We start from the raw sequence: 16,162 nt of genomic DNA on the forward strand, positions 1-16,162 counted from the left end.
CTGACTTGTCCCAAGATAAGAATCCCTGGCTGTCACAGCTCCACCAAGCGCCACCTCTCGGCCACTCACCAGATTGCTGTGAGAGGATCCAGTCATTGGATGCCATGTGTGTTAAGCCTCCACAGTCTGAACAAAATCCAGGCACTCCTGCTGTCTTAGGGACTCTGGGCACACTCTTGGGGTACAGATATTCTATATGGCAGCCTCTCTTGGGAGCTGTGACCACATGGTTCCTTGGCCAGCCCTGGAAACCAGTGCTGACCCCTCAGGTTCTTCCATTATTTAAACAACTACACACTGTCTCCTATAACTCCACTAGAAGATGAGCACCTTCTGGTTTATCTTTTAAAGAGATCATTTGGTAGGTGTAACACTTAACACACACACAGACACTGCACAAGTTTCTAAAACCCTATTGCTCTTTCTTTAATAGCATGAGAAATACACACACCTACATAAAAGTAATAAACCCAACATGTGTTCCCCTACCTCCGTTTCCTCACCACTCTTCGAGAGCATTCTTTGGGGTTGGGCCAGAGTAATGGATAGTCATCCAGGGTCCTTCTGCTTTAGTGCACTGCTTGGATTCTGAAACATGGAACCTTCTCCCACAAGCTTGCCTTCCCTGAGCTTAGTCAGATCATCCTCTTTCCCAAAATTCCTGTGCGTTTCCCTAAGTCTTACTCCTGTGAGCCATTTTTACAAGGTAGTATCATCACCTTGGTATCTTTGTTCTGCCCTTGGTAAGATTCCACACTTTGAGTGCCCAACTACCTGTTGAAGGAGAATTGGTTACTCCCTAGGACAGTGCTACTCAAAGTGGTGGTCCACGGACCGGTGCAGGTCCGTGAGCCATCAGCTGCCGGTCTGCACGCACATTGGAAAAAAAATGCCTGTCCCCCACATCAGATAGCTTGAAAAGCACTGCCCTAGGAGTCAGTTCCTCTTTCGTTCTCCCCAAGGAACGCCTACTCAGGTACTGATAATCCTTAACTATGAGCTATTGTCTCTGGTCTGGGAGGTATATGCCTACAGCAATTTTATAATAGGAACCAGAATTCATAAATGGTACAGTCAGACTTCCCAAAATTGCCAGACTGGCTACCCCCATATCATACAATATATGAAAGTTGAAGAAATATAAGTTCATTATAGCACAGAACCCTAACAGAACCAGATACAAAAAAGCTCTGGGGGCAAAGTAATTAGCTAGATCCATTTAGTAAAAACCCCTTTGAAGTTGGAAAGATGAGTATTTCCATTTCCATTTTTGCTGCTCCCTTGCAGTAACAATTTCACAACTTTTAGTCTTCCTTTCAGATGGAATTAATGTCTTTTGTGATTGACCATTTTAGTTTCAGACTGTGTTGGGATGGTAGAATTCAGAATAGGAGTGTACTGAGGCAAAAAAATTGTAATTTATATGCACTTTAAGACCTCCTTTACACTGCCAGGTAGGTGCAAAGAGGATTTAGTGTAAATGAGAATCAGGCCCTAAATATTAAATCCCACAAGTTCCATGGATGCCTGATGAAAATAAATAGAAAACCAATTTGTGGTAAAAATGGAGAAACATCTTTGTTTACCAGTTATAGAGTGAATGACAAAAAGTGAATAAATCACATCTATAATTTATGCATTTTATGTTCTCATAAATCATTTGCCTGTCAACATTTCCGTAATTTATTAATACTGAATCTTTTAAACATAATAATGGAAATTGGCTAGCATAAATCATAAAGGTTTCAGTTAGAATATTTGTGTTTATATGAGGGCCGTGTGAGCAGTTTGCATAGAATGCAGAACCCGTTTGAAATCAAGAGGGGATTGGGGTTCACTTCAATTAGAATTGTGCCATGGTTCCCAGACCTAGGTTCAGGCTATTCACACAGCCTTACTACAGTCCTCCCATAGATGCTCCTCACCTTGGAAGCTTGTGTTCAGTCTGATACCCTTTGGCCAAATTCTGTCCTCAGTCTCACTGATATAAATCCATTCATTTAATTTAAATCAGTTTCACTGATGTCTACAAACAATTTGACAATGGGTAGGCCTCTGTTGTGCTTAGATCACAGACTCTCATGCTGGCCAATATTGTCTCATTGTATCTTTGTACTCCCCCATCTGTTTGTCTGTATTCACCTGTTGTCTCTTGTTTTATACTTAGATTGTAAGCTCTTTGGGACTGAGGCTGTCTTTTGCTCTGTGTTTGTACAGTGCCTAGCACAATGAGGTCCTGGTGCATGACTATGGCTCCTAGTCATATGGTAATGCAAATAAATAATAATAACAATAAGTTGCAACAGGGCCAAAACGTATCCCAGGAATCAAGGAGCTGAATCCAGCTGTCTGGTTGCACTCAACTCCCCACAACCTCTCCTGTGCTGAGAAAAAAAAATCTTACTAGACTATTATTTTCTGAATCAAGATAATTTTGTATTTTAAAACTTATTTAGTGCCATTTAAAATCATTAAAGTTGCCATATTGATATTCCTAAATCGTGACTGGAAAGACGGAAAGAATCCCAGTCAGCTGATACAATCCTCTCTTTATCTGCACAAGAGGTTGAGAGCAAATGGTGGGCATACTGACCTCCTAGTGTTGCTCATCCCTGAACTGGAGAGGGAAAATGTCTAGGGATAGTATCTTTATAGTTCATCTTCATGCTTCTTTCAATCCTTGGCATTCTGGTGACACTGTCAACAAGGAATGCTCTACTCCAGACTTCAGAGCATGAATCTAACGTATAGCACCTGGCCAGTTTTGGTCAGAGCATCTGTAATGACATGTATAATATTGACCATTCACTGTTTGTAGTAAAGTGGTTCAGTTTAAAGCCTGTTGACAATTCTGCTGTCTACTCTTGCTGCTCCAATGGAGATAGGAATTCTGACAATCAAATCCATCTTTGTTTAGCTTCTTGTTAAAAACTGGATCATTTTATTGTCTAAAGAATGTTTAATAACTCCTTTACAACTGCTGTGAGAAAAATCCAATATAAAAACTAAAAAGGAGTGTTAATATGAGGTCCAGGATTGAAACATAATTTAGTGCCCTAATTAACATTAATTAATGTTACTTTGTATGGCCAGAAAACATGCTGCAGGCCAGATTCTGGCCCATGTTAAGTCCCCTTTATGCTGCTCCAGTAGTGTAAAGGCGGGAAGGTGTGGGGCGGGAGGTACTATAAACTGAAAAGTCCCTGCTGTGGGAGAATCCTTAGATTATTTTGAGTCTATGTAACCAGCTCTTTGTCAGCTCCTTCCAGCTGCCCCTTGTCATAGGATGCCTGACTGCAATCATAGACAGCATAAAATCCTCTAGGAGATTTTTATGAACCCATGTGACTTATGTGGTCTTGAGGCTGCTCTAAGTTACACTAGAGACTGCAGTGGCCCCTGGCTGCCCCAGGGAGCAAAAAGATGGCAGAAAGCCATGCTCCCCCCCGTAGGTGCACTTGTGGCTTTTTCAGCACATCTGCCAAGTTGGCCCTCTGAAAGGATAATAGATGTGCAATGTGTTTATTTTGGAATTCAGACCATTTCATCACAGTCTCTCACAACTTTTTGCCATTGTGCACTACTTGTGATGTAAGTCTATCGGAACCTGATACGGATGTCCAACAATAAGATGCTACCATCAGTTTGTGCAGCAATCCTAGTAACACTCATTGTTCTAACACTCAGTGTTCATTGTGTAGCAATCCTAACACTCATTGAATCTCATTGTTACATACCACAGAAATACATACCACATGTCCAAGCAAGATGGACATGCATCTTTAATGTAGAAAAACAATATTTTTACTTTATAAACAGTTGACAAAAAGTTTTTTTGTTTTAATTTTAACTTAAGGGAAGATGAAACACATTTTTGGACATGTTTGAGCAGATTAATAAATTGTATTTGTATACATGTAACCAAAACAGCAGTTTATCAGGTAGAAGTCAGTTGGGGGTTGGGGAATTGGGAGTGGGGAATAAAATGCCAACCTGTATATACAGTTGTGCTGTACTGATGATGAACTACTGTTTATTCAGGGAGAGCATAGCTTGGCAGCAACAGAAGAACCATCACAGCATATGACATTGTGCTTCGCTAGGAGACAACAATACATTATCTCAAATACAAATAGCACAAGCACAAGGGAAGAATACAAATGTTTTCTCAGACTTTGCTCATTATTTCACTGGGTGGCTGTCAGAACTGAGAACTACAGAAAGACAGACAGAGATCATAGGTACTGCATGTGTTTCTGTTACCAACACTTAAAAGTGATACACCTGGTTTAGGTTGGAAAATCTAAGGCCTGGTTTACACTACAGAGTTAGGTTGGCATAAGGCAACTAAATCAGTGCAAATACCCTGGTTACGACACGCACCGCTGACACAAGAAGGGTAGTGTGGACATGCAAAAGCGATTTAATTACTGCAGTGTCTGTACGGTGCCATAAATTAGGTCGACATAATTTTGTAGTGTACTTTTGTATATTTAGACCTACTTTAAAGCCCATTTCCAGTGTCAGAGTGGTTTAGAGGGGCCTTAAGTAAATGAGAATCTAGCCCAACAGTATTTGGTGCAATTTTCTTCATAATTATGTGTATTTGTTGTTCAGTGAATTATGATAGCCACTCTTGTGTACAAATTTTAAAACTACATTGTCTCACATCTTTTTCTTATAGAACCAGCTAACATATCTCTATTGCTGGAGATTACAGCCTGTCACTATTTTGGAAAGCATTGCATGACTTCAAAGAGCATTGGATTAGGTGCTGAATGAGGCAGGAATTCTGTGAATAAAATAGTATGTGATAATATAATTAAAGGGTATATCATAATGCAGATGAACAAGGGACAAAATTAAAGTTGCACAAGCAACTTAAATGTGGCTTTTCCTAATTTTTCAGTGTTTGACTTTGCAACCTTAATAACATTCTGTTAGCATAGTTATTTTAAATATAACATTATGACAAAATCATAAATCCTTTATATATACATTTTTCTAAAGCAAATGTTTCTATTCTGGGCATTGCAGCAGCCCATTGCTCATAAGCAACCCTACAATAACAAATCAGACTAACAGGTAAGGCAAGAATACTTGCAAGCTTCTAAGAGGGTAGATATACTGCACACGGTGAATAAAAATTATGAAAAGTAACATGTCTTTTAATTGTGCTGTGAGGATGGTTCTTGAAATCACAGCTGTTGTCTGACTTTAGTAAGGCTGGTGATAATTGTTATAACAATTAGGATATGCTTCTGCTCTCAGTTATACCCATGCTACCACACTGACTTGTACTTTAACATGGTTGATGGCTTGCCCAAACATTGAGCTCTAAAGAGCAAGGGAAATAAGTACAGTTGCCCGGAGGATGACAATTCCATTTTATGAAAACTTTCAAGGTTTCAGAATTTCTTTTCATTCCAATGCAGAACAAAACCAAACTCTCTCAAATATTTACACAAAAAAGGACTTGTGCATGTGTGCACTGATCTGGAATGTGAGAGGTTCAGGGTCAAGTCTCTGTTATGGTTGATTTTGAGTGCTGTAGGATGAAAAATTCAGTTCTAAATCAGAAAGAACAGCGGATGTCCCACATCCCAGGTCAGTTCCCTAACCATCTAGGTATAGAGTGTCTGTCTCTCACCCCAGGAGCTTCTTAATAAAAGTTTTGTGGAAACTGATATATCTTTGATGACGAGTTCTAAGAATAAGCTATCAAATCCTTTACTATATAATTTTCTGTTATATTTCAGGATTGCATATTTCACAGGAATATCACTGGTGACCTGAAAGCATTTATAGATAAATATGGTTTTGATGTTCTTGTGATTTTGGCCAACTATTTAGCAGAGGATGAGCAGGCTAAGCGACAGATAGTGGTGTATTCAGAAAACTTAGAGCTATGCAATCAAGTAAGTACTATAAAGAAAGAATGAAACATTGTCCTTCCTGAACTGAGTATGCTTGAAAATAGTTATTGTATAATTAAATGGGTTAAAATTAAATTAAAACACTGAATAACCATTTAACATGTGATGGTGTGGGTGCTACAACACTTTATTGTCATGGATGTGGAATGACTGCATTGTTTATGTTTGCAGTATTGCTGAAGCTATGTTGGGCCCAGAATATGAGAGAGTTAAAGTGGGTGACCACCTTCTGTTTATGGAAGAAGGGAGAAAGATGTTTTTAAGCTTCACAGAGCTCTTTCCCAGATCTGAGCTTGTTCCTTCTTCCAGCAAAAGTTGGTCAAATAAAAGATATTACCTCACCCACTTTATCTCTTGCATTATTTATGTATTGCATAACAAAGCACTACCATATTTGACAGTGTTCCAGAGCAGTCATGCAGCAAGATCCAGTGGTCAAAAGAAAGAGACGGGGGATATACAGATGACTTTTCATTAAAAAATGTTCATAACATTTTTGTGTTGATTTGACTTGATTGTGTGTTTCATTGTGGCCTACTCAATGGCGATCTGGGTTGTGAACACATATACAATATAAACGAGAGGAAAACCAAAGGGACTGTTTTCATGTTTAGATTTGGATTAGATATAAGGTAAAGTTCAGGATTCTGATTTGAGTTTGGGTTTTAACAGCAACAAAAGTTGCCAGCTATTTTCATGAAATTTTGGACAAAAATGGAGGAAGTGCTTCTGAGCTCCACTCTGAGCATCTTGTAAGATTTTCTTCATCTTAGGTGAAAATCTCAGAAGGTAATTTTGGCCACATCCAAACCAGAAATGGAAGAAACAAGTTTCTAGTTTTGGTTCCAACCTGTAAGCTGGACTATTGGTGTTGGTTGAGATCCAGGAATTTAAAATCAGACTCCTGCTACCTATTCAAAATGTGAAAGAGTTCTGATTCAAGGTTTTGATTTTATTTCATGAATAGTATAAATATTTCACTAGATCTTTGGGCACCATACAGTTGTTACTATTAAAGAAAAATTATTTTTAGTATTCTAGACCTGTTTTTAAATTATTTTAAATTCAGTGCACACTGAGGTGCTAATCCTTCAACTGGATCTGCATGGGCGGGCAGAGCCTTGTAACAGGGTGGAGCCCACTTGACTTTGAGGAGACTTTGTACAGTCCCAAGAGCTCACAGACATGGATCTGATTGCAGGACAGTGGCCTAAATAAGTACTTCCCCCTTTGGTGTAGAAATGCATTTCTTTAACACTTTCTGGGAGCATTCAGTTTCTTTTTCACCTTTTACAGATTTTAGTCAGCTTTCCTAGAATAGCAAACAAAAATCTGAGTTTATTTTAGGAGTGAAGAATTAATTTGAAAAGTCAAATTATAGCATTTCAAGTAAATATTTGTTAATTAAATAATAAATGTTATGCAATGATCTTCTTAAGTTTAAGAGGATTAATGTGTTCAAAGTTCATTAAAAAGATAGGTAAAGCAAGATAGCTGAGAAATCAACTGACAAGAATAGGTAGGCAATAATACTATTAGTATACATTTGTAACTGTCCTTACAATGACTTTTTGAAACCACTGTATTTTCCAACAGATTTGCTGTGAATTAGAAGAATGTCAGAATCCTTGCCTGGAGCTGGATCCTTTAGAATGCGGATGTGACCAATTCCTCGTTTATCACCAAGACAATACTTTGGTGACTGGTGATCAAATTTTTCTAATAATTAAAGAAGTTATTAACAGAAGACAGCCAGAAATGGTACCAAACAGCAGAACGTCTTCTACTGAAGCTGTTGCTGGGAGTGCTCCACTTTCACAGGGATCTTCTGGTATCATGGAGCTATATGGTTCTGACATAGAACCACAGCCCAGTTCTGTCAATTTTATAGAAAATCCTCAAGATCTCAATGGATCTATCCAAGCCCATGTTGATGTTAATATAGACCTTGTGAGTCCAGACAGTGGATTGGCTACCATTAGAAGCAGCCGGTCTTCCAAGGAGAGCTCAGTTTTTCTCAGTGATGATAGTCCAGTTGCAGAAGGTGCTCATCACAGTCTCCTTCCAGGTTTTGATTCCTATAGCCCCATTCCTGAAGGAGCAATACCAGAAGAACAACAACCTCAGTCTAGAAACAACAGTGATAACTTTGATTTTTTCAGTTTTGATCTAGCACCTATGGTTACAATTCGATCTGAATCTTCTTCTCGTTCTGTTGATTATTCCCCAGCAGATGACTTCTTCCTGAATAGTGATTCATCAGAAGGACAACCACCTATTGTGCAGAAAGAATTTGATGAGACAAATCTATCAGAAAATGACATGGCTAATTATTCATCCAATTTACTAATGACTACAAATGAAGAAGACAGTTTAGTAGAATTTGATGATGAATTTAGGCAAGAAAATCCTGGAGATTTGTCTGAAAAAACTTCAAGTTTGACAGATTTAGTGGAAGATGATTCTTCTTCACCTGAGGTGTTGAAAAATGTTGAAACAAGAATTCCCCCAACTCCTATGAACAGTCTTGTAGAAAGCTCACCATTAGATAATGGACCACCTTTGTTTTTTCCACAAGATGTAATTAAAAAAATTAATGAAATAGATAGTGCAAGCTATTCTCAGTCACGTGCTAGGTATGGAAGCTGGTGGGATGGTTTTGAATTAGATTCTAAAAATGCTGATGCGTGGAGTTCAAGTGAACAGGAATCTGTATTTCAAAGCCCTGATTCATGGAAAGATTGTAAAGCAAGCCCATTACTTCGGGAGCACTTTGATAGAAGAGCCTCAGATTCTGTATTTCTGCAAAAACAGCCAAGGCAGACGGAATACTCAAGAACAGGTCTGTGGGAGAATCAGTTTAACCCTGTCCGAGATAAACATAGCTTAGAGCTGCAGAAGAAAACCACTGAACACTCACACGGGCAAAGTGCATCTTTAGCGGAGACAAAACAACACAGGGAAGCATTTACTAATTTGTGGAAGTCCAGTCAGCTGACCCCAGTGATATCAGCTCCATGGTGTAACACTGTAGGTGAAAGTGGACAACTCGATGCAGAATCTTACGATGTTTGGACAGAGTTTGATCAAGAAGACGGCGCTAAGCCATCAGAAAATGTATGGAGTATGCTGAAACTGGACACTGATCAAACTTCTGTGAGGAGTCGTGAAGCCTGGGCCATGTCCAAAACTAATCTATCATATTCTTCAGAAAACACTGCAGAAAATGAGTCTGAAAACCTGAACAATGAAGTAGCTTCAGAAGCCTGGAACAAAGGGAGGGCTTATCCAGTGGAAGAATACAGCACTTTTGCAAATACAAAGTCCAGTTTTGATAATGTGCAGAACAATTCTAATCTAGCCATAGAAAATCAAAATGTATTAGGTGACACTAAATATAGACCAAAACAATTTGAAAATATGGATGTCTGGGATCTGTATGAAAAAGACATAGAGAAAGAAGTACTAGAAACTCTGGTTCCATGGGAAGATTCTGTCTTGTCATATAGATGCTCAGACTTTAGCTCATCAAATGCCGGTGAAGATTTAGTTGTTTCTCCACCAGATACCAATTATTCAACATCTGATTCATACATATCACCTACATATATAGGGGACGAAAGGGAAAATGAGGACAAGCATTTTGACAGAGAAACAATTTTCGATGAAGTGATTAACTCAAATTCAGATGAACCTAAAATATTGGAGGAAACAGATAAGGAATCATTACCACAACCATCCATTAGAAGCATGCCTTTTCTAAGCTCAGGAAACACAGAAATGTGGAATGTGTCTCCTAATAATGTCAGTCAGTTAAAAGCAGAAAATTCTGAAATTACTGCTCTTCCAAACACTTGTACAGTTTCACGGAATTCAGAACAAATAGCTGCTAAGTATTTTTCAGGTGATGAGAATATCAGTGAAAGTAATTCTAGTTCTGAGGACACTGGAGTCATGCAGGTGTATAATCAAACAGTCAACCACTTATCTCAGCCACATGGTGGACTGAATACCAGACCAACTGCAGCTGAAAAAAATGTAGAAATATGGAACAGGGTCATCCTTGAGGATACACAGTCATCTACAAGCACTTCAGAGATGGGTAATGGTTTGGACTTGAAAGGAAGTGACTTAGAAAATGAGGTTTCAGTTAATGGGCAAGTACAAGAAAGCATTAATAAAGATTCAGAATTGAGAACTCAGCTTTCAGAGCAACAGTTGAATCTCTGGAGTGTACACCTTCAGCAGAATCATCAAGCAGGATGGGAGAATAATGGTATCTCTGGTACTTCTCAACAAGGAATAGATGAATATAAAAGAATAGATGAGATGAGTGGACAGCTAACCATTAGCAATGTTTGGAACACAACCATGCAAGATAACAGAGTGTCACCATCAGTGTTATCCAAACTATCATGTATAACAGATTCAGAAGAAAGTACACCACCATCCGAAATTCCTAACTCACCAGAAAAAATAAGGAACAGTGACATTTTCAAAGCTTTAGAAACAGAGAAATCAGAAATAAATATGCCCTTTTCTTGTCCGTCTAACCCTGCCAATCAGGAACAGAGGAAAGGAACTTTGCAGAACAATGCAGAATCTTCTGCAACAAGTCACGAGGAAGAAAGACATTCTGGGCATTTAGATTTCTATAATCTCCAAAATTACAGCCATAGTAATATATCACAGTCACTTCCTAGAAATACTGATAAGGAAAGTACCGCTACGGAGGGTGCAACAAGTCCCGAGATGAAAAGTGCCTCTGAAAGTTATAACAAAGGTGAGGATGGCCAAGAAAATCATTCTCCTACAGTGCCTGAAAATCTAGATAGCTGTAATGACTCTGCGAAGAGTAGCTCTCAATCAGTTGCATCAAGTCCTTTGATAAATGAAGCACCAGAGGTGTTCAGAGGGGCTCAGGAGAGTTTATCTGAGGAAGTTCCTAGCAATTTAGAGATCTGCAGTTTTGAATTAGGTTTTTCTGAACTCAGTCCAGAGATAAGTGATGCTCATGAAACACCTTTCATGAGTGAGATTCTGCAGACTAAAATTCAAGTGAATCCCTCTTCTGAATCTGCTGAAGTGCCTGGCATTACAAATATATCTGTGATGGATAATTCATTATCACATGAAATGGATTCTGGGGGAAATGATGCTTCTGAAGGTTTAGAATCTGGGAATAAACTTCCAGATGAGGAACATGTTGACATCACATCTCATCATGATTTTCCCCAAATTCTAGGTGTTTGGAATTCACACATGTGTGAAGATACACAGTCTCCTGGAACAAGTCCTGAGACAAGTGAGGTTCCTGAAATGACAAACACCATGAATAGCCTTCCAGGAGATACACAAATCGAAAGTGATTGTGAAGAGGATAATGTATGGAGTGGTTCAACAAATGATTATACACAGTCCAGTGCCACAAGTCCTGATATAAGTGATGCCTCTGAAAATGTGCATGTTTGGGGGAGCATGCCAGCTACCTGTCATAGAGAAAGTGAAGTCATTTGGAATATCACCAATGATGGATTAGAAAAAGCTCCTGAAAAGGGGGGCTTTGAGAATAAAAGTCAGGAAGAATCTGAAGAGAGCATTGATCACAAAGTTCCTAAAAATTTAGATCTTTGGAATGCACATGTAGATGATGATACAGTATCTTCTTTATCAAGTCCTGAAGCTAATGAGGATTCCAAAAATTCAGAGGCACCTCAGGCAGTGATAGAAATAGATTCCAACTATCAAGCAAATGAGAATAAAGTTTCTGAAACTAAAGAACACTATTATGCACAATCCAGTGTAGTGAGTTCTGAAGACAGTTTAGATGCTGAAACGGAACTGGAGAAAGAGGTTCAGATGGCCATCTTAAATAAAAACTCTGAAAATGTAAAATCTTGGAATATATCAAAGGAAGAGGATATTATGCACTTAAACACAACTAACAATGATACCTGTGAAGCTTTTGAATATTTAGACGGTTGGGAAACAAGTCAGGGAGAATTTCAAGTGAATACTTTCCAAGAAAATCCACACCATCCACATGTTTGGAATTCATGTACAATGGATTACTATATTGCCCCATCTTCTGCAGCAGGACATAAAGAATATTCTTCAAAGAATTCAGAATCATGGAATATATCATTGCAAGCTGATTCTGAAATAAATCAAAGGTCCACTGTGGAAACATTTGGATTTCCGGATGACCATTCAGAATGGTGGAATTCAGAAACGCATAAACACAAGCCAGTAGAGGGGCAATATTCTAATTCAGATGGTGGTTTAGAAATTAATCAATTGGCAAACATTAAGCTTGATGCCTGGGGAGCACCAGTACAAAGTGAAGAACTAAAAGTTGCATATCCTGCTTATCTAGGTAGCCACGAAAATCAGTCTCCCCCTCTGTACTTTAATGAAGAGAAATATGAAAGTATAGTGCATTCCAGGAATATTCACAAGAGTCAAATTGATCCAGATATTGTACAGCATAAACTGTCTGATCCACTGGCACTGGCTAAGAAAGAAAGGGATTTAAAAGAGCAGCCTTTTGTCACAGTTGATGGAGATCAAGATACTTCTAAAAATGCTTTTCCAGAAAAGTGGCAACCAGATATGCCAAACACATTCGCTCAGGCAAACCTAATACTTGATCTTTCAAGAGATAATGTGGACGTTCAAATAAAAACTTCAAATAAAGATCTATTTGTTCAAGAACAATGGAATACCGGTGGAACTTCAGAATTCTGCAGCTCCCCCAAAAATGCTTTCATTGCAAATGACTCATCCCAAAAACTGATAGAAAAGTCAAGCCTGAGATGGAACGAGTTAGCTGAAGTTCGCCAGATTACATGTTCCCCATATACTTTACAGGACAAGACTCAGGAAAGTAATCAGCTATTCTCAGTTGATCCTGATTTGTGGACTGATGCTGAACAGCTTTTCATTTTGAAAGCTGAGGGTGAAAATCCTGATATATTAAGTCACTGTGACCAAGACAGTAGTTCACGGGCCTCAAACAGGCCTGATGTTTGCCATGAATATGAAGCTAAGCATGCTTCTTCACAATCTACTCAAGCTTTGGCTGAGGCTGGAGAAGTTAGTCAGTTGGTTCTCACAGTGTCCAATATAAGCAAAGAAGCAGACTTTGATGTTAAACAGCAATTAGTAACTCACAAAGTAGAGACATATCCTGATCGAAATAGTCCAGAAAATAATGATGGAACACAGGTTGATCAGCTAATATCTCCTAAAGCTCATGAAGCTTCTGAATTCAGAAAGGAAAATATCTTAAAAAAATCTGACTTAGAAAAGAAACCAGTTGTTGAATCAATAGATTCAGCAGGCTCCTCTGCTGAAGATTTGGGAATGGCTTCCTTGCATCTTAAAGATGCTTACTATGAAAATAATATTCTTGCAGCTTCTGTCAAGGTAGTTCACTCCCAGAGACATTTAGTTGCCACTGATTTCTTTCCCCTTGATAATTCGGAAGAAAGCATAAAAGATATGAGTGTCTCAGCTGAAACTGGCCAAATTCCAGCTATTGACCATACAGCAGTGACTTCCGATAAATTAGAAATATCAGACATGTGTGTTGATGGGAATGAGACTGGTATAGAAAATAGCTCCAACACATCAATCACTAACAGCCAGTCATTAGATGAAGTAAGCAAACTGACAATATTAAACAGTGAACACAATGTAGCAGTAGAAAGAGATGCAACTGACGAACAAACACTCTTCTTAAAAACCTCATTGGATGATAATGATAGAGATGCTGCAGTTTGTCAGCATGCTGACGATGTCGTAAAAGAACCTGAACATTTGCCTGATAGCCATAATCCTTGGTTTAAAGAATCACCTAATGAACAGTCACCAGTGGTGTACTCTTCTCCATCTGATGTATCGTTTAATACAGAAGCCACTGGCAGCAAAAAGAGAGGAAAGGAAATTTCATTAAAGCAGCAGTTTTCTGGCAATGTTTCGGTGGAAATGCCATTATCTCCACTTACTCCTCAAAAAGATAAAATGAGCTTTTTAGAGACCAAAGACAGCCTTGCCAAAGATCAGTCATTTGACTCATTTGCAGAGTGCCTCCAGGAAGACCAGGCATTGGGATCTTTACCATTAGAGTCAGAAGTGATGCCTGAATCCTCTGATATCGTGAAAGGATTAGAACATGAAGCACAAACAAGTAATACTCATTCACCAGCAGGTGGAGTCACAGGATCACCCAATGGTAAGAAATTATGCACAGTCTAATAAAATAAGTTAATGAGACAAAGTAGTAAATGTCTGAGAAGGAGTATTGCTACTGAACAGTAAGATACAGTATAGCTGCTGCATGGTGAGACTTTAGCTGAGTGGCATTTGGAATACATGTGTCTTCCTGAAACTCTGGACCTTGGAAAGACCTGTATTCTCTTCATTGTAGCTAGATCAAAAACTGAAACTTTGAAGGAGGGAGCGTCATTTACCGCATATTTGTATAATGCCTGGCATAAAGGGCCCCAGCCTCACTGGCCTCTTGGCACTACCCAATATTAAATAAAATAAAATAATAATAAATAATAATAATAATATAAAATGCAAGAATAAATTAACACAGGACATAGGCTATCAAAGGCAAATAAAAATGGGTTTATTTTACAGGACTCATTTGAAAAACAATAATTGCTAACTGCTGAAACTGAAATTTTGTTTGTTTTGCATTTTAGAAGCTGCCAGTGACACCCTCTATACTGAGGGGAATGGAAGAAATTCCACTGAGAGCCCTGAACTGTTAAGTACAGAGAGTAAGGAAGATATGAGGACACAGGTGAACAAAGATCAGACTGCACTAGAGATGGATTACATCCTTGTTACTACTGAAGAAAATGGATCTGTGAAGAAGGATATCCTTGAAACAAAGGAAAGTGATTTTGCATTTCAAGAAGCTAATGTGGCTGAACAAACAGAGTCTCATGAAGCCTTTTCAGCAGGCTCCTCAGATACATTTCAGTCAATTTCCATAATAAATGAAAGTAAAGACCAATCTTTTTTGACTACTGAATGGGATTCTTTTCATTTAGCAGAGAAAAGTCCTTCTGTTTTGCCTCAAAGACTGGGTGATGAAAAGAGATCCCCTGAAAGCCCTGCGCAAGACCACAGTTGGACAGTGCTGGGCAAAAATGAAGTCAGTGATATATCACCTGAAGAAATTTCAAGCAGGACAGAAACAATGGACTTAGGGTCTGGACATTCTGTCAAAGAACTGGAAGCAGTTTTAGACCAGGAGTTGATCCATGACAAACAATCTGGAGTTCAGCTAAAAAAAATCCCTCACAAATCATTTGAACAAGAGAAATATTCTCCCTTAGACAGTCTGACGAGGGAGGACAAAAATTCAAGCATCGTAAGGACAGATGCTCTTTTATTGCAGGTTGTTGGCGGTCATGGTATATGGGAAGTACATTCACAGCAGCATCCTGGAGATGGCATGGCAACTGAACAAGAAATGGAGGAGGAAACAGAGTTTCTCAACAGTGAACGAGAACTAAATCGAGTTTCAGGGTAAGGAAATGCCCACACAGTCTGTTTTTGAGAATCTTCTAGGAAACGGTAGTCAGTGTTATTTAAATAGATGAGGATCCTGCAAAGGTGACAACATTCCAAAATGAAGTATTAGTTGTACTTACAGGATTTCTCTCTCTCCTTTTGTAACAAACAGAGCCTAGGTTAGTGATAGCCCAAAGTGGGTCCATTTAAAATTGTTTCATAATTTTGAAGGAGATTATAGGAACCACAAGGATAACCTTTCCATCACAGGCATAATTCCAACCCCAGTTTACACCACGCAGCTTTTAGCAACAAAAATCGGGACTGTCCCTATAAAATCGGGACATCTGGTCACCTTATGTTAGGGTCCCCTTCCTACTCCACCATTTTAAAACAATAGACCTATAACTAAACCTGATCGTCACTTTGTTTTTCAAAGTAAGGATCCTGGGAAGTGTGAGGGAAGCTTCTTTTTGGGAATCAAATAAAAGGATTTAATTGGCTTGTTCTTGCTTCGCCCCTTTACAGCTGCAGTTTGGTGGCTTTTTTTTTTTTTTTTTAAATGGGGAAGTTGTTCATGTGAAATGCAAGATACTGCCCTTGGGAGGGATATTTCTTATTGCATACCAGCATTGGGACTTAATTGGAAACAGAGTGCTTGATGACATTTAGAACTTCCATTACCCCGCTAT

General features: G+C 38.8%; 1 protein-coding gene across 1 annotated transcript in view; it reads left to right on the forward strand.

Annotated features, from left to right (window-relative positions):
* The window catches only part of PRUNE2 (prune homolog 2 with BCH domain), a gene marked incomplete at its 5' end in the record, with an annotated part of 185,171 nt that overhangs the window by 105,453 nt on the left and 63,556 nt on the right, over positions 1-16,162 (forward strand). Inside the window, 3 exons of the mRNA XM_084629293.1 lie at positions 5,760-5,918; positions 7,533-14,172; positions 14,651-15,485. Coding sequence (XP_084485419.1) covers positions 5,760-5,918; positions 7,533-14,172; positions 14,651-15,485 — 7,634 coding nt within the window. The remainder of the gene's footprint in view (positions 1-5,759; positions 5,919-7,532; positions 14,173-14,650; positions 15,486-16,162) is intronic.

The sequence above is a fragment of the Lepidochelys olivacea genome (genome assembly GCF_965140295.1).
Source record: "Lepidochelys olivacea isolate rLepOli2 genome assembly, chromosome: 5".
NCBI classification, from domain to species: domain Eukaryota; kingdom Metazoa; phylum Chordata; order Testudines; family Cheloniidae; genus Lepidochelys; species Lepidochelys olivacea.